Source organism: Dermacentor variabilis, chromosome 1, assembly GCF_050947875.1.
Source record: "Dermacentor variabilis isolate Ectoservices chromosome 1, ASM5094787v1, whole genome shotgun sequence".
Lineage (NCBI taxonomy): Eukaryota > Metazoa > Arthropoda > Arachnida > Ixodida > Ixodidae > Dermacentor > Dermacentor variabilis.
This window is the reverse complement of record NC_134568.1, coordinates 100,302,224-100,324,523: the sequence shown is the minus strand read 5'-3', so window position 1 is coordinate 100,324,523 and position 22,300 is coordinate 100,302,224. Positions and strand designations below refer to the sequence as shown.

Below are 22,300 nucleotides of genomic sequence, written 5' to 3'. Positions count from 1 at the left end.
TAGTCTTCTGCCGTCTTCGACTGTGCTTCCCTTCTCTTGGTACCCATTCTGTAACCCTAATAGTCCCAACAGTTATCTAACCTGCACATTACATGACCTGCCCAGCTCCACTTTTTTTCTCTTAATGTCAATTAGAATGTCGACTCTACCCGTTTGCTTTCTGATCAAAACTGCTCTCTTTCTGTCTCTTAACATTATGCCTAGCATTCTTCATTCCATCGCTCTTTGCACGGTCCTAAACTTGTTCTCAAGCTTCTTTGTCAGTCTCCAAGTTTCTGCCTGTATGTGAGCACTGGTAAAATGCACTGATTGTACACCTTTCTTTTCAATGATAATGGTAAGCTTCCAGTCAGGAGCTGACAATGTCTGCCATATGCACTCCAACCCATTTTTATTCTGTGAATTTCCTTCTCATACTCAGGGTTCCCTGTGATTAGTTGACCTAGGTAAATGTACTCCTTTACAGACTCTAGAGGCTGACTGGCAATCCTGAACTCTTGTTGCCTTGCTCGGCTGATCGTCATTATTTTAGTCTTCTGCATATTAATCTTCAACCCCACTCTTACACGCTCTTTGTTAAGGCCCACCTCAATCATTTGTTGTAACTTGTCTGCATTGTTGCTGATAGAACAATGTCATTGGCAAATCGAAGGTTGCCGAGATATTCGCCGTCAATCCTTACTCCTAAGCCTTCCCAGTTTAATAGCTCGAACTTCTTCCAAGCACGCAGTGAATAGCATTGGAGAGATTGTGTCTCCCTGTCTGACCCCCTTCTTTAAGGGTATCTTCCTGCTTTTCTTGTGGAGAATTAAGGTAGCTGTGGAACCTCTGTAGACATGTTCCAAGGTATTTGCGTAAGCATTCTGCACTCCTTGATTACGTAATGCCTCTATAACTGATGGTACCTCTACTGAATCAAATGCTTTTTCCTAATCTATGAAAGCCATATAGAGAGGCTTATTGTACTCTGCGGATTTCTCGATAACCTGATTGATGACATGGATGCGATTCATTGTAGAGTAACCCTTCCTGAAGCCAGCCTGCTCCCTTGGTGAATATTTTATATAATACTGGGAGTAAGCTAGTGGGCCTATAATTTTTCAATTCTTTAACATGTCCCTTCTTGTGGATTAGAATAATATTTGCATCCTTCCAGTTTTCTGGGACCCTTGAAGTCGATAGACATTTTGTAGAGAGAGCCTCCAGTTTTTCAAGCATTTTGTCTCCTCCATCTTTGATGAAATAGAGTGTTTATAAATTGACATTAAATTTAGTGTTATAAAATGACATGATTAAATTGACAGTCGACTAGGTTGTAAAGTAGAAAACAAATACAAGTTTGACCTTTGATCATAAAAAGGGTGCAAACTGTAGCTTCATATTTATCAGCACAAAAATAGGTGTACTCTAGAACTGCTTTCAAATGGACTTGTACATAAGGTAATTGGCAACATGTTTACTGTGCCCCACAACAGTTCCAGCTCTCATACACTTTTGGGATGCCTAGATAGCTCCAGTGCTGAGTAAGGTGTTAGAAAAGAGTATGCATTGTGTGCATACTCTTTGCTAACCTGCGCTTGCACCTTTCTACTAGTGTGAATCACCGTAATACCATATTTAACTATGTATCTGCTTCCGAGAGAATGCTGACTTTGCCTATGCCCATGGATGAGCCAGAAAAAAATATTTAAGTGCGAGGTTCTGCTTCAGCAGTCGTACCTCTTGGCTGTGCATGCTCATGGGAGTAAGTCAATGCATCAACTTACACAGCATACCTGCAATGTGATATTGCGATTTGCTGCAAAAGTGGGAGTGGAAGTCATCGTAGTTTGTGTTGAGAACAGCTTTGATTTGCTTGTTTTGGAACTTCTTAACTCTTTTCTGCTCTTTTTGCACATCAGCTCATTTTCTGGTGCTTTTATGTTTCAACATTTTATTTCAAGACATATTTGTCACAATGTATATCGTGGTACGTGAAATTTTATCCGGATCATTGCTGTGTTGAGTGGAAGAAGAAATAATTGTTCATAGAGTTCTCAAGAATGCTTATGTGAAAAAAGTGTGAGTGAAAGTAATAATTGGCTATCTTTAGTTTAGGTAATGAAAGTAAAAAAAAAAAACGGAATTATACAAAATATACACATTTCTTCTGCTTACAAACTTCTATAAGTTACAACATGCAAAAATATATTATGCAGATTTGTTGGCGTGAAATAGGCCATAGTGATACCCATGCTATGCTGGAAAGCTGTGGCTTTGCAAATATGAAAATGGGTAGGCGCCTCCGGTGTAGGGAGCATTTGTGTTTTGTCATTGCAGCAAAGCACCTGGCTCCTTTTTTTACTGCATTCTTTAGGATGTTGAAGCAACAGCTGTCAGATTGGGGAGCATGCATAAGCCTCCTCATACTTGATTATTGGGTTAGATCACCTTTTCGGTGCAAGCAAGCTGGTCTAGTTGTGCCCTGTGAACTGGTGCTGGAGCCTTGATGTGCTTTGTAAAGTTCTTGTAGAGTACTCTACAGCAATGTACAGTGTTGCACAGTATCATAATATAACAAATAAGGGCAGTTGCACGGGCAATCTTCAAAAAGTGAGAGATTAGAATGCCAGTCAAGCTTATGCCCAAAGTAGGTCTGGTATCAACTGCTTGCTTTTGTGTGAGTGAAAACTCGACACAATGAGAAGGATTGCTCATAATAAGTTGTACATACACTGTTGAAATGCTAATGAATAAAACCAACTCATGGTGGGAGACATTAATGTACTTGATACGAGTCGTTCGCAATCGTCAGAGCAACACACACTCACGAGTATGTACCGATGCTTGAGACATTGTTAAAGCAGTACAGACATCAGATTGAAAAACTGGACAGCCCAACCGAAGCTCCTGTGTTTTCACTGCTGCTGCGATTTAGAAATTGTTACCAAATTGACCAAACCGCAAATTCTGTGCTATTTGAGTGGGCGAGTGCTAGGAGCACTGCAGGCTGAGGTCGACAGTACCTCCTGTCGAAGTTTTATTTATCCAGACTCCCCAATGTGCCAGAAATTGTCAAATCTGACAAACAGTTAAAGTGCGGTCATCATTTCATATGGTGCATGGCATTGCTCGTGGAAGAATTCCAATGACAATGTGTCTATGATAGAGTGTATAAGCACGACTAAATGAGGGCGTAGAAATAAACAGATACACAGAGACAGCGCTGTATTTGTGTATCTGTTTCTTTCTACATCCTCGTTCAGTTGCGCTTATACACTCTATCATGGGTTCAAACCAACTAGCCCACCAACGTGTTTTAACCAGGCAATATTTAACAACATGTTTAAAAATTGTAGATAAGCTTTATCGATTTCTTCGGGCATGGTAAGGAAAGAGGGCAGATGTGCTCAGAAGTCCATTTTCGTTAATAAAGCTAAATGGATGAAATGAGTGCAATATATAGAGTTTACTCTCCCGTTTTCGAATACGAGTTTATTTTTTTAATATATTAGCTAGTTATTTTTCTCTACCCCTTAGAAGTGGGAAAAGTAGGGTATCTTGTGCAAGGTTTGGGCTTCATGTCAGGGCTAGAAGAATATTATAATATAGCCTACATTGCTCCTTATAAACAAACAATTGTAAGCTCAAAAGTTTTTTCTTTTGGCTTTATTATTTAAAGAAAAAATTTTAAATCTTAACTACCGTTATAGAGAACATTGATGATTGGTTTTATAAAATGCAAATGACCAATATTGCTGCAAATTACAATAAATCCCATATACTTGCATTTTACACATCTTTGTGGATGCAGTGCAAAATGTGGCTATGGTTGAGTCATAATAAGTACAACAATTTTGTGCACAAGTAGTAAATACAGTGCAAAATTTAAAAAAAATGAGAGAAATATAGAGTTGAAAGTTTCTAAACATGCTTATATCACCATTGCAGATGATCAATTTGCATGAAATTTGGGCAGACTGCAGATCAGTTTTTCTAGACGCGTAAAACATAAAAAAGTAGCTGGGGTTCAACAAGGTTTGAACCTAGTTATACGAGCGAAAGCTACATTAAGCATGGTTAGAGACGGTTCTTGAGTGCTTCTTCCCGGCTAGCTATATCGGCAGGGTGCTCAGACTCAGCCTGGCACCTGTGGCGAAGAGCTGACATGCTCGCACCAGTGCATGCTTCATCCATAGTGAGACTAAGCGACCAAGCGCTGCCAAAGCAGCTGTTAAACCCTCACCTTGTCACGTGGTACACAGCGGCGAGGCTCAAGCGAGTGCAGCTGTGACGCCTCTCCGCAGCGAATCACCTTAAGTGACGTCACACCTTCACACTTGCGTGTCGGTGGCTCAAGGTCAAACGCGCGCCTAGATTGACCTTAGGAGTTCTACCTCAAGGGGTAGAGCTTTCACTCTAAAATTCTCCTGCTGCGTAGGTGGTACTCTCAGTACCCTTGTGAGCTTCCTTCTCCAGCCTGCATGGCTTCCTTTGCTACACTGCAACGACATTTAGCTTCAGCTGTTTCTTTTCCATAGATTCTTTTAATTCTTCTCTGGTCTCTCTGGTTGCTCAGAGTGAGCAACTCTCGAATTGGAACGACACCCAACTTCTGTAGAGCTGCCTCAAAGGCTTAGTCGCCCATGTTAACCACAGTATGGCTATAGAAGTGGCCATATCTGCACAGCAATTCATGAAGCAAATTGTTTTGGGACACTGTACCAATCCTTGCTGCTGAGAGACTGGGCCACATTTTGCAGTCTGCCCTGACTACAGTGAAACAACAGCTTCTTGCTTGTCAGCCTCTCATATGTAAGCAGCATAGCCTTCACCTGAGCACTGGTGAAAAGTGAACGAGCTGGTGCTGACTCAGCTTGCCATCTGGCCAAAACCTGTGGCTGCGAGCCTCATCAGTAGAGTATGAATGGATAATGAGGTCCCTACAGCTACCATGCTTCGATAAGATTCAGTTATTGCAGTGTTCTGGTTGGAGGAAAGCCTTGATATCTTTTTTTGCGCATGAAAAAAGAATGCCAAAGGTTAATTTTGCAATCGCAATCTAAAAAATGAGTTCTGAAAATAAAAGTGTGGTTTTTCAACCTGTCACCCTTTAATAAAGGGAATTCTGTTTGCGAGCACCAATTATAGTTTGACAGCAGCATATGGTGAATCCAACACCAAGAACTTGTCTGTGGTGTGCTCTCCTCTATCACTCATTCTCCAGTGCACAGCCTCCCCACTCCTATTTGGTGGACTCCTCTCCCCCAGCTTTGCTGTGGTGCTGCAGGTGGGATAATGGGAATGCACCACAGTGCAGTGAAATGGGTGCACAACTCTCCATTAGAGAAGAGCATTCCCCTCACAAGGTTTCATTGCAGAAGAGATTGTGCAATGCAAACAGCACAAGGCCACTGCCAAGTACAGTGTAAGGCTAAGGTGGCTTATACTGAATGTGAATGCCAGTATGTAGCTATGGGGGCACATTATGCTGCCACCACAACTTTAAAAGACCGAGCTCACTGCAGCTACATTGAACATGAGCGGTTGCAGCGAGCACCTCCAAGGCTCCGAGAAAGCCCGAGAATGCTCAGCCACCGTGGCACGCAAGCAGCGCATACGGCAGTGGGGGCAGTAGGACACCGGGTATGTGAACAAACCGCATACTGTTGTTGCAGCATGAACAAATGCACATGTAGTGAGCACATGCATAAAACTGGTCTTGTGTAACTGCCACAATCGTTTACACCTCCGACAGGCTGTAGACAGAACTGGAGTGAAAACGGTAGCCTTAAGTTGTTGCAGGGTCCCCTTTAATAGCGAGGTGTTCAGCAATGCATGGAGACTACTGCTTTACCAGCATGAAAAAATTAATATGCGATGGGGCGCTCAATAAACATTTCCCCTGACACAATTCCTTTGGGCTACAGAGAACTAAAGTTGGCATATTTATTTTTGTTTCTGTGCAGAGCCACCACCGAGAGCTACACACTTCTGCCATTGTCTTATGCAGCTGTAGATACCAGTTTTGTAGAAGTCCTCATGTTGGCCTTGAACCATGACTTCGGCGATGAGTGTGTCATTATTGGGAAGCTAGCCGATTGCCAAAAATAACTTCATAGATGGAGAGGTGGAAATCTAGGCTACAAGGTCCGGGGAGTATGTGGTGTGACAAATAATTTCATATTCCCCAACACCTTCCTTCCATCTGTGTAACATGCAAGTTGTGAACAGGAGAAGTGTCTTGCAAAAGCAGGACACTTGCAAGCAAGACACCTTTTGACAGCATACCACGCCTGCTGATTTTGATGGCTTCCCTTAATTTCGTCAACAGGTTAACATAATAGGTCCCCATTATGGTGGCACCTTTCGGTAGGAAATCTGTCATCACCACACCTTGTTGACTCCAAAAACTGTCAGCATCACCTTGTTACCTGAGGTTTGCTTGTATGTCTTTTATTGTGATGGCGAGTTATAGTGCTTTCATTGTTTTGACACGGGTCTTTTTTTCTAGGCCATAATACTGAATTCATGTTTCATCCTGTGTAATCAAACTTGCAAATGAGTAATCTTGGTTTTTAAGGGCATCTGGTCAAATGTAGACGGCTAAAGGTTACTTGGGTCTTGTTGTGAAAACAGACGGCTAGCAAGGATATCAATGCACTGGACATGTTTTGCATGGGCACATGTTCCTGAATATTATTTTATATAGACCGTACACTGGCTTTTGATTTTTTCAGCTAGTTCAATTGTTATGTGGCGGTCTTTCAATATTGTGGCCTCCATTTTCGCAAGTGTCCCCATCAATAGCTGAATGAGATTGACTGGAAATCAGTGTCGTTAAAATCGAGTTCCGTCCAGATTTGAACTGCCGATGCCAGTACTTATTGACTTCATAAGATGAAGAATTTGTCCCACACACCGTCGTCATTTCTTAAAAAATATTGTTAAGGTGTCTTGCATTTAAGAAAGACAAACTTGATAATGGCCCTGTGCTCTACTGGCTCCATGCCCCCACCCTCCTCAGTCTTCAGACCTGTAAAACTAAAATATCTATTACGAAAGAGCCGAATGTTTTTTTGTTTCTTATCTATAGAGATGCATGTATAACGCTGTGTGAAATTTGTTTTATGCAGGCCTGAGTGAAGTGGGTCAGGGAAAATCTTTATTGAATGACCCTTGTAGCACAAGTGATCAACTGTCACCTCATTGCTTCTATATGATGCTTATTTGAAAACTCAATGAGAACATGACAATGTCAGTAATTATTTCTTTTTATTCAGAGTAATGTAATTCATTTTTTCATTTTCAATTAAGTGACCTGAGAATCTGAAAGTAATAAATGGGAAAGACATGCTGAAACACAAGATGTGTATACATACTGCACATACACAAAACACAATCGCAGTTCAGTGGAAGTTAGTATGGCAAGAAGCCATGAGAATGAGACAAAAGTGCAATGACGGACCAAATCAGAAGGTGAGGTGAGAAATGGCGTTCCAAATCCCTCACATCCTCACTTGTCACAAACACTGAGGAGGAACATTCAGATGCAAGAGCCTAAAGACGCCACTGTTCACCCCTGCCTAATCAGAAACAATTTTTACTGCACTGGACAGAAAACATATGGGCATGATGAATAAAAAAAAACAATAACAACCTTGTCAGCCTGCATACAAGGTGCGGCTATCATCGATTCCATTGTAAAAACGAAACCTTAAAAAGGACAATATCACCATGATAGTTTCGTTTTATCCCAGTAACAGCCAGTGGAGATGACTGCACTCATATATACAAAGGGCAATAGCCAAAAATTACCTCACAAAAAATATTCACCCTGCCTTCTCCTCAAATATTACTCAGCAAAAATACATCCAAGTATTGTGCTACTGTACACTTCAGCATTTCTTTACATTGCACACATGCATACCAAAAACAAAGAGGCCTCAAGGCTGGTGAAGGCAGTAAAGATAAAACATAAGCACCGCATTCCTTTGTTATGAATGTCATCACAGTGGGAACATTTAAAGCCACAGAAAACAACTGTCAGGTTTTTACATCCAGTGCGTGTGAATCCTTTCATCATGCACCACTTCACATTCACATAATGCAGACTGCAATGTTAGAAAAAAAATTATCAGTGAGGTCATGGTGAATGATACCAGTTAAGGTACAAGACTGGCAAGTCAGAGGCCACATTCTAAGCCAATCCTTTTCTACAGGTCCCAGATGCTTGTGTTGTACACTACTGCCATGGGGCATCTTAAAATGTTTTAAGAACAACTGAAAGCATTGCTTTCTGGATGCACAATGAAAGAAAATAACTGGCTCCAGCCTAAGAGCCATGCATAGAGCAACAGAATTATGTGAAACTACTAGTTAACCAAAACTTGACAGTAAACTGAGTTGAAACAGTAAAGCAATAATGCATATTTTCTATAGATTCTTCCATCTATACAAGTACCCTGCCCCTCCCCTCTCCTACCCAAAGCCTGATTCAACTGCAGGTAGCACAAAGGAACAGATACAGACACACATAGTGCTAACTTCTAACTGCTTGATTTTTATGGTGGCCATAGCAAGCATTTACATAGGGTCATGATCCAGTATTTACTGTGATCCCATACATTCAATGTGTTTCCAACCTCTTGAAGAAAACAGCATGTGTTTGAAGGTGGTTTGCTCTGCAAATAAGCTACAGAAGCTAATTTGCTTCAGCAAGACCTCCAGTACCATTGATTGTGGTCATGGCATGGCTAACACGAACGCCATTATTCTAGGGAAAAGCCATAATCAGCTGACCACAGAGGATATTGAAGTGAAATGGGTACCTAGGCGTGGAGACCTCTCAGTGTATAAACCTTCAATCATGCTATCGCAAAAAGAATTCACATTTCTGTGAGCATGCCTGCTTCGAGGTAGCATGATCCTTGTAAGTGACGCAAGGTTAAAAAAAATTTTTTTAATGCATTTCAATGTTAGTGTTACGCGTGGCACAGTCTCATTCTTTGTTCGTTTTCACATGTCATCTACATGCAAATTACGCATTATCAACTAGTCCAAACTGATATGCTCGTCCTCAAGTCTCTTTCTGCCAATTGCAGTGCCCGTGTACACTATGTGAACACAACCTGAAGTATAACTTTTATATGGAAGTTATTGGTAAACAACTGCAACTTCCTTTCTTTGTAAAATTTTTTTGAGAACTTGGCCATTGTAAGACTGCTTGCTTTGCTAACATTTTATTTTCACATACAAGACCATGTATTGGAAGGATGTATCTAGGAAAATTTACAGACTGTAGATTGCAAGTAATATCGCCAGCAATTTTTTTTTGTAAGCTCCAGTATATACCCGTCTCCACCGTATACACCTCTAGAAGTACAGAAGCACGTTGACCTTTCTGTATGAACCAGAATCATCATCCTTATAAACCACACCTTTCAAAGCACAATAATCAAGAGTGCCCCAAATCCTTTCAACCTCAAATGTTTTTGTATTCACACAAACATGAAAAAATTTGGCATGCGGTTATTGTTATTTGGATTGGGTGCAGTCAGAAAGTGACAAAAGATTCTCACATTGACAATTTTGAAATAAGTAATACTTTAAACAATTGCTTAACAAACTTTCACCTCACTAATCATTGCATCAAACAGAATGCACTTCACGTGAAAGAACTTCTCAAAGTGGGCGACTACAGAGTCCAATTATGAACATGAGTAGAGCATTTAATCTTTTGGTGCCTGCACTATTATGAATGGTCTCTATAAGACGTACCATGTTACAACTGAAATCTCACCAGTGTGGTCTAGAAACAGCCATAAAATATATATTTTTCAATGCAGTGGCAGCAAGAATTTGCAGTAATGACGGTGGTAATACTGCAGCTGCCTACTACCTAGCCGAAACACTCCAACAAAATGATGCCACAAAGCACACCTCCCCAACCCCATCTCCTGGTGTAAGTGGCACCTCACAAACATATCCACCCTCACAAGCTGTCTAGCTGCAGCAGGAAAAGTCATTATAAACACTGACACCCCACCTGGCAGATCACCATGCACACAAATGTGTCAGTAGTGCCACAAATAGACAGTACAGAAAGATTAGTCATCATGATAAGTGTACACATATAATGTATTGAGATCTGCTTTTCATTTGTACCTTAACAGGAACATTTAAAACAGTCATCTCTACACTAATGTTTTGCACTTGATGTAGAAAAGTAAGTGCAAATTACTATTACAATTTTAAGAGACCAACAATCGATTTTGAAGGTCACCATTTCTTTTGTACCGCAATGGAAAGCTTATGTCCAATATTACCTAGCCCCGCAACACTTGCTTCAGATAAGGCGAGAAAAAAACAACAACCTTTTGAATAACTTTTCAACCTACTAACTCCCAACTTTGCTGTGGGTGGATGCTGGCAATAGTGCAGAAAGTGAACTGCAAATGACGCAGCCTTGGCAGCAAGAAAAGTTTGCCCACAAACATGTGATAGGCCTTTGCAATAGCTAATAATGTAATGTGCATAATTTTTTTTTTGCCAAGATATTCTAATGGATCTGAGCACTATTTATAAATGGCACGGGCATTTGCCAGGTGCCAACATCACGAAGATGCGCTTGCAGAGGAGTGAAAAAATGAGAGAAGGAAAAGGAAAAAAGTAACATGAGGCAGACAAATGTTTGTGTGCACACACACACACATACATGCGCACCCATAAATTCATACATGCACGCATGCACAGACAAACAAGTCAGAGAAAAATTGCACCTGACACATCGTTCACACCTCTAAGAAACGTTGACAAAGCATTTGAAGAACAAGTGACAAAACTCTATGACTGCAGTTATCATAGACAATGATTGTAGATAAATTTTAATCTTTGTTCCAATTGCTTAATTTTTGGCCTCAGAATGAGGTCTGGCTAATCAAGCTTCTTTTAGCCAGTTAATATTGCAGCCATTTACTGTATGTGCACACATGCGCATGCAAGCATACAAGGCAAAGCAAAACAAAATTTTTAAATGTAAAAGTGTCCCAATGCTACCAAAAAAATTTTTTTTGAAGAAAAATGGAGCACCTTAGGTATGCACACCAATGCGAGATAGCATGGAGCACAAACAGGTTTAATGACAGCGTTTAAGTGCCGAGTCCTGAAGCACCATTTTTGCTCAACTTTCTCTCTCAAATAAAAAATAAAACTTGTTATATAAAGAATAATGTCCCGATTTATTTTCATCAGTATGAGGTGTGGCCTTTTTCCTGCATCATTATCTCATCACATATTTTGATTGAGCACTGGTTCCTTTGAAGGGCCCCTAACCAGGTCCCATCAGCAATTTTGGTTACATGCTAGAAGTTTTGAAGTGTGCCATTTAAGGAGCATTCAACAGAAAAAAATTGCGCAACAAGTTCAGTAGTAGATGAGATAGAAACAACTGAAACGTTGCAAGGCCATAGTGTGAAAAGGTAAGCTACCCATCCTGCAGCAGAGGCTCTCTTCAGCTGCCTAGCTCAGCGCCTGTAACTGACATTCCACTTCTGCCTTCTCCCATATAAGAGCCAAAGACCCATTTGATGTTTATGTCATGAACAACTACCTTCTTCGTTCCTTTCTTTCCTCTCTCTTTTTTTAATTTTCTGCTGTGCAATGTATTTTTGGAGATGGTATTGTGCTTTACACAAGAATCCCCAAGTTGTTTGTGCTGCTGCTGGCTACTTGTGCATTGAATCACTTGTGTGATGTTAAAGTGCCAAACATGGTGATGCCATTTTTGCTGGCAGGAAACGAGAGGCTCCTCTGAATGAGAGTGCAAGCTTTTGTCAAATTTTCAGCTGTTTTCACGGTGTACATCGGTGTAATACTCGGCAGACAAGATTGTCACCGCAACATCTATGTGCCGCCATTGCCTTGCAGTGCCCAAACCTGGTAAGGGCCCCTTAAAGTTTCCCTTTTCATCTATGAAAACAAAACATTGATTTCATACATTCAAGCATGCCAAATTATGTACTGCTATTTAGTAAAAAATGTAAGATGTCAAACAAACTTTTGCATGCAATTCTACACATATTAATATTCCTGTTAATGCCACCACTAGTTTAGTTTTGCTTTTTATTTGGCAAACAGGGGCCACATTTTCTTGTGATCCCTTTCCTTTTCCATTCTTTTCACCCTCCATCACTGGCTCAGATGCTGCCCAACTGCATGATAAGAAAAATGGAAAATTAAATGGACCATCACAAGATGCAGGCGCAGTTCCCTAACACAACACTACAGAAGATATTTTGTGAATGTGTGCAGAAGTATGTATGTACGTTTAGGGGGGGGGGGGGGGGTCCAAAAGTAACAAGAATTGTTTTTTTATTAATTATCATTATCAGATTACTTGGAACTTTCCAAAACTTAAATCGCCTTCAATATACTCTCTCAGGGATGCAATGAACTTGACCTACCCCTTTATTCTTTATTCAAGACTGTTCAGGCACTCTACAAACTTGTGAAGCTCAGCGCTTCCATCATTTTATTTGTTATCACCTCCACATGTTCAAAATGCTTTCCTTTAAGCACTCATTTTAGTCTTGGAGATAAGAAGTAACAAGGGGCGAGATACAGGGGGTAGACAAGGTAAGGTGAGACAGCATTTTTATCCCATTTCTGTCAGGAAGTGCTGCACGCTCAGTGTTATGTGGGCGGGAGCATTGTCGTGGCACACAAGCCGGTTGCCAGAGTTCCACAAATTGTGATGTTTCCTTCTAAATGCATCACGCAACCCCAACATAAAAACACTGGTTGACCATCTCACCTAGCAGTACCAAGTTAATTAGCAAGCTCTTTAATATAAAAAGAAATTTCAAAGAGAGAACAAAACTTGATGTTCATACTGTTTTTGGCATCTGCCATTGCAAAACTGATGCAGACAGTGACAGAGGCTCAAAAGAAAGCAATGCAGTGAGCAGACAAAAGTTCACATAAGGATTCTACTTTTTCAACTCGTGTAGACGATAGTGCAGTGTGCATGTAGTGCGCAACTACCTTACCACCTCAGTAAAAAAATTCTCTTTACTTTTGGGTCCCCCTCGTATGTGTGTGCAAGCATGTCCACACACACCAAAGATAGCTGACAAAAACCACAGGCGAACCAACAACCAAGTCTCCAAAAGGCATGTTATGTCAGTTAGCCAGCTCTACAAAACATACCTTCACTTGTTTATTTTCTGTGCTGTACTTGTTTCAGCAGCACTGCTTGGCCTAAATGAGTGCACACAAATTAATTCTTTATAACCCAAATTTTATGTGAGTCAGCCGAAGTTGCAAAAAGACAAAGACATGCACTTTAAGATCACATTAGGGTATGTTACTTAGCCCCTTAAGTGTTTTGGACAAGCTCAGCTCGTCAATGCAATCCTGGTTAATTTTGCTTTGGATGAGCTCCCAGCTTGTCAACAGTCATAATCTCATTTTCAAAGGATTTGAGCAAGTGGCAGCGTTTTAAATCCACAGTTATTTTGTTCTTTTTTGTTTTACTACATAGATGTTGGCACTTTTTCAGCACCTCAAAGGCCACGTTGATTCAGCCTTCAGATTCTACAACAAAGATGGCAGCCATTTTGTCAGCGCTTGGCAGGCACGATTATTCCAGTCTTTGTTTTATACTACATAGATGGCAGTACTTTGTCAGCACTCAAAGACTGTGTTTCTTGTGCCTTTTGGCAGGTTTGAACGACAGTGTCTGCCACTGACAACTCGCATGCGAGTCGTGCATGCAAAAAGCCGCTGCTCGATTCTGACCTGCCCTAGACGTGCTAGAATGCATGAAAACCTTTCTTCGGTGAAGAACTTTGTTTCGCAGAATAGTTGATCTTGAAACAGGGTAAAATAAAGCCTCTTTCCTTGTTTCTAACAGAACCGTTTGTGCCACTGACAAGTACATATCTTTTGCAAAGTGAATAGGTAAAATGAGGTTTTCATACTTAAAACATAAGGCAAACTGGTTGAAAAAGCTTTAGTAAGGTTTTCGATGGAGTGCACATTGAAAGTAAGCCATATTAAAAAGAAAGCTAAATATGGTCACTTTTGCTAAAAAAAATAAAGCCTTAAGGGGGCCCTGAACCACTTTTTATCGAAGTGGAGAAAGACATTTGAAGTGAAGATAGGCTATTTCAGAACCACTTTGCTGCAAAAAGTACCTCAATGCGTTCAGCAGAAGCGGAGTTATTGGCAATCAAACATGGCCTCCAGCTGTGCTCCCCTTCCTCCTCCAATGCCTTGCACTGTGAAGGCTACGGTGGAGATGTCACCGTGGCAGGCAGTTCAAATTTCTGATTTGGTGCCTATTCCGCGCCAAACGTAAGCCAAACGCAGCTGTCCTCAGAGAGCCACAGTGCGCTTAGCCACTGGACTCGTGGCAGCACCTCGCGGTGGCCGCGGTGTAGCCGAGTGCAGCGACCAATAGCAGCCACGTATTGGAGTGTGCTTTATGACAAAATAAAGCACACAGAAAAGAGCGAGGATCATGGAGTTTTTGAAACGAGAGCGTTTGAGAAAAAGGTGACTTTGCGCTCCGCTTGCAAGCTTCACGGACCGCGTAGGACAGCAGAACTTGGCTGAGATGTTCACGACAGCGTATGCTACCCGCGGACTATGTTATTTTACCAAGCCCGAGGGGTGGTTCAGGGCCCCTTTAACGGATTAAAAATGTCAAATTTCCACAATGTTACAGTATGACTTTTCTCACTCCTCACCACTGCAGTCTGCAGTATTAGTCAGCGATAACATTTAAAGGCTGCAAGTTATGCTGCCTAACTTCTGTGTCAGCAAAACAGCTCTTGAATGAAAAGTGACGCAGAAAAAACAGAAAGCAAGCAAAATCTAAAAGGAAAGACAAAGAAGGGAGCTTCGATGCCATAATAATAGAAAAAAAAACCTAGCATGCTACCAGTCCAAATGGTTGAACTTGAAAGCATTTTATGGTTTCAAAATTCAGAAATTGCGAGTTTTTCCCTCGAGAGCTGGGCGAGAGCTATAGTTGGGCTATAGCTAGTGGTTAAATTCAACCTTATGATGTTTCTTGCGATTTATTGAAATCACAGCCCACGGACACATTTACAATCCGTCCACCATCAGAATGCAGTCTCTGTAGGCAAGTATCGAACCCACAACCTCACGTCTAGAAGCAGGACACCAAAGCAATTGAGCCACAATGGCAGGTTACATGCTGCAAGCACGAAACATTTTCACCTTATGGTATGTTAGCAAAATTTGTTGAACACCAAACCAGAATTGCAGCAATTGTCTCTCAAAGTACACTACCTCTTTCTATCTTCAAGCCTAGCTTTACATAGCAATTTATAGGAAGTTAAGTTTTTTTCAGTCACTTTGCTTGATTTGAGCCACAAAGTTTTTGTAAAAAGGTTTACGAGCTAATTACACAGCTTCAAGAAACGGTTTTAAGAATTGCGATTCCTGCTGCCCTCACAGCTGCCGGTTAAAGGAAGATCAACATGAACAGTGACCTGCAGAAGTAGCAGGAAATGCACAATCTTTCTGGCGTCACTCTGCTAGGAAGGCAGTCCCCACTAGAGCAAAGCAATGGAGTAAGGTATGATGCAAACAAATTAAATAAAAATTAAAAGAGTGGCTAACCCCAAAGGACTACTTACAGTTGGCTCTGAGTCATGGCAGTTCTAGTGCACAATCTACTAAATCAAACCTGTAAATACTGAACTTGCAGATAAGTACCGATGAATTTGGTATGGTAAAGTGTTATGAAATTTGACTACTAAAACTTCTTCTAGATTTCTTTTTTCAGTAGTTTAACGAAATCAAGGTTTCTTTTACAAGCATGAAAGACCTATGCAAGTCATGCTGACCAATGTACAAGCTATTACCCTCGCCATCCCGCTCAAGAGGCTGTTAGCATATCTTGGTGCATGGCCACAGCGCTAAACATCTGTGCATGGTGAACGCCACTGCAGTGCGAGCCGGTGTATCGGGTGTGAATATGATCTTCGTTCTATGCAATTGTACATTTTGCTATGCATTCTCACTGTAGCTTCACAATGCTCAGAAAGTGTCCGATGTTAGGGATAACTTGATTTAAGAGGGATTCATGAAAGTCAGGTTTGACTGCATAGTCCTCTCCCCACTTTCTTTTCACATTATTTGTTCAATGAGAAGTACGGCTTCTTAGCATGTTGTCTACTTTATATCTGCCCTCAGCCATCCACTGTTGTACGAGGCAAAGTAAAAAAGAATGCACAGTTCAGATACACAAAACCAAAGTACCTTTGCAAAAGGCCCACTTCAAATAGTGTTTCGCCATGCACTAGACCCATCTGTGCGCATCGGCCCAACACCCGAGGGGAGACATCACGTGACCACAGTGCTCTCAATATGGTCAATCACTTGTACGTATGCACCAGGGAGGGGCATTGCTTAACAGTTTCTGGGCGTGAAGAGAGAAAACCCCTAGAAAAAATACTGTAGAATGTCAGAGTAGTACAGAGGCACCCGTTTGCCAGTTGGACAGGCATATGCATAGCACAAGAAGTTCTACAGCAGTCAGTAAAGTCTGACTGAAACACCTCATTCTGGCTCAGTATCAAAAACTTTACAGTTCATGAAAATGCTCATACCAATATGAATGAAGTGGTTGTGAAATAGAGCGTTCTACATTGCATGGAACACCATGTTTTTCAATATGTTGTGCATTGCAAAGTGTCCACTAGGTGAGCATCAAAACAACTAACGCCAGACATAAAGCAGCAGTAGATGAACGTGTGCAGGATGCTGTTACGACACTACAAAATTAAAGGAGATATATTTTCTCCAATGAACTTCCATGGGGGACGAGTTGTCATATCCACAATGCGCACCTGATAATACTATGAACAGCCATATAGAAAGCAAGCAACCAAAGAGTGAAGGCACAATTCATTACAAAGATAAAGAGGTTCAGGGAAGTGCAGACATGGCATGGTGTTCTGAGACCATGTAGAGAATTGAATTGAATTCTGGAGTTTTATGTGCTAAAACCACAATTTGATTATGAGGCATGCCATAGTGGGGGACCCTGGATTAATTTTTAACACGAGGGGATGTTTAACGTGCCCCCAATACATGGGACATGGGCATTTTCTCATTTCACCCCCATCGAAATGCAGCCGTGGCGGCCGGAATTTGATCTTGCGACTTCGTGCTTAGCAGCGCAACAGCATAGCCGTTAAGCCACCGCAGCGGCTGGGACCATGTAGAGACAACAGTCTAATATTACATCATGAAATGATGAGTTTTCAAGGTGCATCATATTGCAACCTCCTCATGAACAAGTTGAAGCCTTCCACAAGGTCAAAATGCTGTGGTCTGCTCGTGTCTGGTCTGTTTATCGCGTAAAAAAACAACTTATGCGCTTGCACATGGCATGTATGATGACAAAAAGCAGGGTTTGCATTTTGACAGCATTTAGCCGGTTGCATACTGGAACCTGACACTAGCCACAGATGAGGGAGCTGAAAGTATACATAGTGCTGCATTTTTGCTCCTGGTATCACCCGAAGCATTTTTTCCTCCTGAGGCATCTATTTAATTGTTGGCGCACATGTGCCGATTGTGTGAGGCACTAGGTTGACTGCTTTAAATCCTTTCTATTACGACAAAGAAAAAACTGCAGTTACTTTACGACTTTGCCCCATATTTACTGAATACTGATGTCAAGGTACGATGGCAAGATGCATTTGGTGGGAGAAAAAGAAGGTTCTGGGGCCAGAATTTGTAAAGATTCATTTTACATTATTTTTGTAATTTGACACTGGCTGGCATGCCGTGATGCTGCCATCACTGACATGATGAGATGCTCAGCACGATGGAAAAAAAAAAAAAAAGATGAACTGAAGGATGAGGTTTCTTACAAAATACAACCCTCATGCAAAATCTTTGCCTGCTGCATCATAAGCAGTGTCAGGGTTGAAGGAATCGGTGCTCATATCTCACTTTTATAGAGGAGTACTTGCTAGGCCTCGTGAAATTATGCTAAGCAGGCAGGTGTGCTTCTGTATTTCTCAACTGCCCTGACCACACCACACTGTTGTCAAGCTTATAACGCCAACAAAAGAAAAACTGCTTATTTACATGAATGCACTGAACAACTCCATCATTAAATGCATTTGGAAAAATAAGAAAAATATATGGACAGCAGGTAATGATCCCTTCCATCACACCGCATATTGGGTGTTGAACAACAGAACCGTAGAAAATTTTGCTTCATGGTGGGTAACTATAACATGACAACATATACAAAAACAGGAAACACATACAGAAAACATGGTGTGCACCTTTCATGTTGTCCAAATGTATCAACTAGACCAAAAATTCCTCTAGTTTTGAGAGTTTGCAGTTTCCTTACAGCTAAATGTACGATAAAGGGACACTAAAGAGAAACAGTAAATCACTGCTAATCAAAAATTTGTTGAGAATTCTATTTTCAATATTTTGAGGTAAAGGTTTGGTTATGCAAGAGAAAATGAAATCCAAACTTCTATTTATTAAGTTTCACGCCAAAACCCCAGTGCTGGCATGTCAGTGCGATGTCACATAATTCAAAGTACTTTCTCGTAGTTTTGGGTCATTGTGGCAAAGTAAAAGTTCTTGACATTTGCTAACCTCAATGTTTGGCTCCTTTATAACACAATATAGTCCAGCTTTAACCATAAAAGTCTCCCTAGACCTGAGCACACGCCATCAAAATCCATGACATTATGGCAAGCTGGTATGGTAATTTAAACGCAGCGGTGCCACCTATCTTTCATATTACAGCTTTTCCCAACTTTTCAGGCCTCCTATTATTGAACAATAATTTACTAATATAGCTCAACTTATTTTTCAAAAAGTCAACTGTAACAAAATTTCACTCGTGCTGAATTTGTTAAAATCCGATAGCAGATGTCACCAGAGCATTTGCAGCAAAGTCATAAGGCTAGCAATCACACAGATAGCTCAATTATAACAGGCTTCAGATTGCCCATAGCAGACGACAGGCACCTCTAGCAGTGTGCCATGCAGCTACACAACAAGGCAGATACAGTCTACGCTCGTTACAACGGACCCGCATACAACAGACTTTCGGATATACTGGACCATATTTCAACCTTAGTTTACCTTACCTATATTATTAATGGAACGAAGTTCGCTTTTAACGGAACGCGCTACAATGGACTACCAGCTACAGCGGACAAAATTAGCGGCAATTTTTGTAAAATCGGGTGTATAAAATGAGTTTTGCCATATTTACACAGGCTAGCAACTGATTTGCGAGGGTCAGCCGACAATCGTGGCTCAATATTGTGCGCGCATGCGCGCGAGGGAGGAAGGAAGGCGTGGCAGAGGCGCGCCGTCTTTTGGCATGTGAGCCAGGTGGGGGGGGGGGGGGCAAGGGAGAGGGGGAGTTTTACTCTGGTGACTGCTGCTTACAGCCTGGCTGCATGGGCGCCGCATCTTGAAAGCGATTTGCAATGTGGACAAATTGCGCGCCTACACAGGCCTCATCTTGGAATCGATCTGCAATGTTTGCTGAGTGCGCATAGTGCCAGCCGCTTCGTATACACTTTGCTTTCGACGTTTCACTCGTGCTGCTTGAAAGTCAATTCGATCGCTGCTGCTGCCACAATTCCTCACTCAAACGTTTTGACAGCGACTTCCGCGTTCATCGAGCAAGGTGTGCTCATGTTTACCTGCGTGCGCATGGCACCATGCTTGTTAATTTAGTTGGTAAGTGAATGTTTACAACTTTATACTGCCGATAAAACTACTATCCTTACTTCGCATAACTGTACTAATTTGCTATCGCAATCGATGCTTCGCCTTTTGGGTGAAACTGCAACTTTTTTTTTTCTTACTTTGGATGTTCGTCACTCAACCTTTGCAATAACGTTGTTACACATCACGACCAAAGTTTCTTAAGTGAGGCGTTCGGATATTATGGACTTCGGATAAAACTGACATTTTTTGTCGGATTATCAGGGTCTGTTGTAACGAGAGTCGAATGTGCAACATCAATCTCAGAACCGCATGTAGGTCGTAGGGAGCTGCGCTATGGTATTTTTCCTGCCTTTCAGCATGATGGTTCTGGTCACTCCTCGAGTTTGTGTTCTGCGTCACATCCAATGAGCTGTAATAGTGTCACTTTCTGGTTTCGGTATGGAAAAGATGAATATTTACTAGTTGTTTCTGGTGTGCCAATGCACAGCCGTCTCTGTAGCTACACTATCACTACAGATATCCTTGGTTCAAACATCTTTGGGCCTTAAGTAACAGTCTTAAGATGCTGCTCTGATCCTTCCCATTACAAATACAAAGCGCCACAAATCAAGCAAGGTGACAACCTCTAAAATGAACAATGAACGCACCATCTACTTCCACTCATTTTCATATGCTTCTTCTGCTCTGCGAGTTCCCCTGTGTAGTAATATCACAGCCCCTTTAGTTATCGTTACTGGCAGCAAAGCCCCTGCGTAAAACTTTACAGACTCTTCAAGCCTTGCCTCTAACTTCTGCACCTAACTTTGTTGATGTGACACGTGCCACTGCAACTCTTACACCATAAGCACTTTTTTTAAACCTTTTCTTTAAATCCTAGCTATGGAACAAGCATTCAATTGGCGACATGTGCTTTGATCCCAACTTAAACCCACTGCAAAGACAACATTCTTGAGAGGCCCTTGAGAGGCCTTACTACTGGAAATGTCTACTTAAAAACTACAATTCACGGAAAGGCACCATCTAGTAAACTCTCTGGCAGCCCACCGCACAATAACATGCTGACTTTCTCCACCTCTCAGTCAGCCTGAAGAATAAAGCCATGCGCAGCTTTTCATGAATAACCCATACCGTTGTTTTCTTTTCAAGGCATGACAGTAGAAACTTCCTCTAGCTATTTCAAAACAGGAAACAAAAATTGAGAAATGACTCAGCAGGCTCCTTCAAGAAAGGCAAAGTGACCAAAATTTCTCTTTGTAAATGGTATTTACAATTAACTTGGGGAGCAGCCGAGTCCATCCACACGCAACAGGGACAGCTGCCCACGGGAGGGAAAATTTGACTGGTCTGAAATCTGGCAGCTAAGCTTGGCAGACAATAGAGGCTGCAGCGGTGCAGTGATGTGATGGCACGTTTCACTTGTACTTCTTGTGGTCGGCATAGCTTGATGATGCCTCTGTGCAGCTCCGGCTCCCCTTACTGCCAGCCACCTCAACTGCACACTGCCGTGGGAACCAGCCCTTCAGCCTGCGTGCTGAAGAGTGCAGTAACCCCAGTGAGTAATGACAGAACAGACCTAATGACAGATTAACGTGTATCCTCGTGTAAGGGCGGCACATTTTTTTCATAAATTTGGGCTCGCATTTCATGGGTGTAGCCTATACATAAGCAAAAAGTAAATAAATTTGTATCTGGTTTGAAAAACTAACATGCTTGCCGCCGCATGAAGCAACCTTGGGACGCCTTTATTTTAGCTTCCTTTGCTACCCCATTCGTCATTGGTGGCATGTAACCGCGGAGTAGGAGCGGTTGGAATCTGGTTCACCGCAAACATGCATAATCAAAGGGAGTGCAGCCCATACATGAAGTATTTCTTTACTTAAATATTTAGACCCAAACTTTGAGGTGTGGCCTACACACACGTATATACAGTACAGCCTAGCTTTCTAGGAACCTTGCTTAAATGTTGCAGCAGCATAGGAGTGTTGCCATACATTTTTTTTCTTGCATAGAATCAGCTAAAACAACATTCAATATCTGCTAGAATTAAAAAAAAACATTGGTTAATAAGAACATCATGCAAAAAATATGCGCAAATACAGTATGCAGACAATTGATAAGCACTGCAAATACCAATTATTATGCTAGTAACCGTGAAAATACTCCAAAGGAATGAGGAAGCACCGCACTTGTGGGCCTAGCCTATAACAAACCAACTAGGTTTGTTTAGTTCTGCGTAATCAGACTTTTCCTGTGAAGTCTGTAATGTAACTGTGGAAGATCTTAGCAATTCTTCGAAGCACAAGGCCTTGAAGCTGGAAACTGTAGTGTCATGGTAGTGTGCTTGAAGCACATGTATTTCAGCAGGTGCCCCACGCAGTGAGTGGTTATGTTTGACCCAATTATGCTTTCTTTAGTGCACGCCTTGTAACATATGAACTGGTCACCGACAGTCCACTCACAGTCCACTAACAGATCAGTTCAACTTCTACCTATGAAAAAGAAACGCAGAAATTTTTATGTCACTATGTGCCCACAACACTTTTCCAGGGTGCTTCAG

The 22,300-nt window shown here is 41.6% G+C and overlaps 1 protein-coding gene across 3 annotated transcripts in view; it reads right to left on the bottom strand.

Annotated features, from left to right (window-relative positions):
• Positions 1-9,205: 9,205 nt before the first annotated feature.
• The window catches only part of LOC142581827 (palmitoyltransferase ZDHHC6-like), a 55,247-nt gene continuing 42,152 nt past the window's right edge, over positions 9,206-22,300 (bottom strand). Inside the window, exons 8-9 of one of the 3 annotated variants that reach the window (XR_012828304.1) lie at positions 21,012-21,274; positions 9,206-12,191 (exon numbers count right to left, since the gene is read on the bottom strand). Coding sequence is in view for 1 of the 3 variants with exons in the window: in XM_075691277.1 (XP_075547392.1) it covers positions 21,156-21,274 (119 nt within the window). In the remaining 2 variants the exon portion in view is untranslated. Of the gene's footprint in view, positions 21,275-22,300 lie in introns of all 3 variants that reach the window. The other 2 variants (XR_012828305.1, XM_075691277.1) reach the window with 2 other exon arrangements.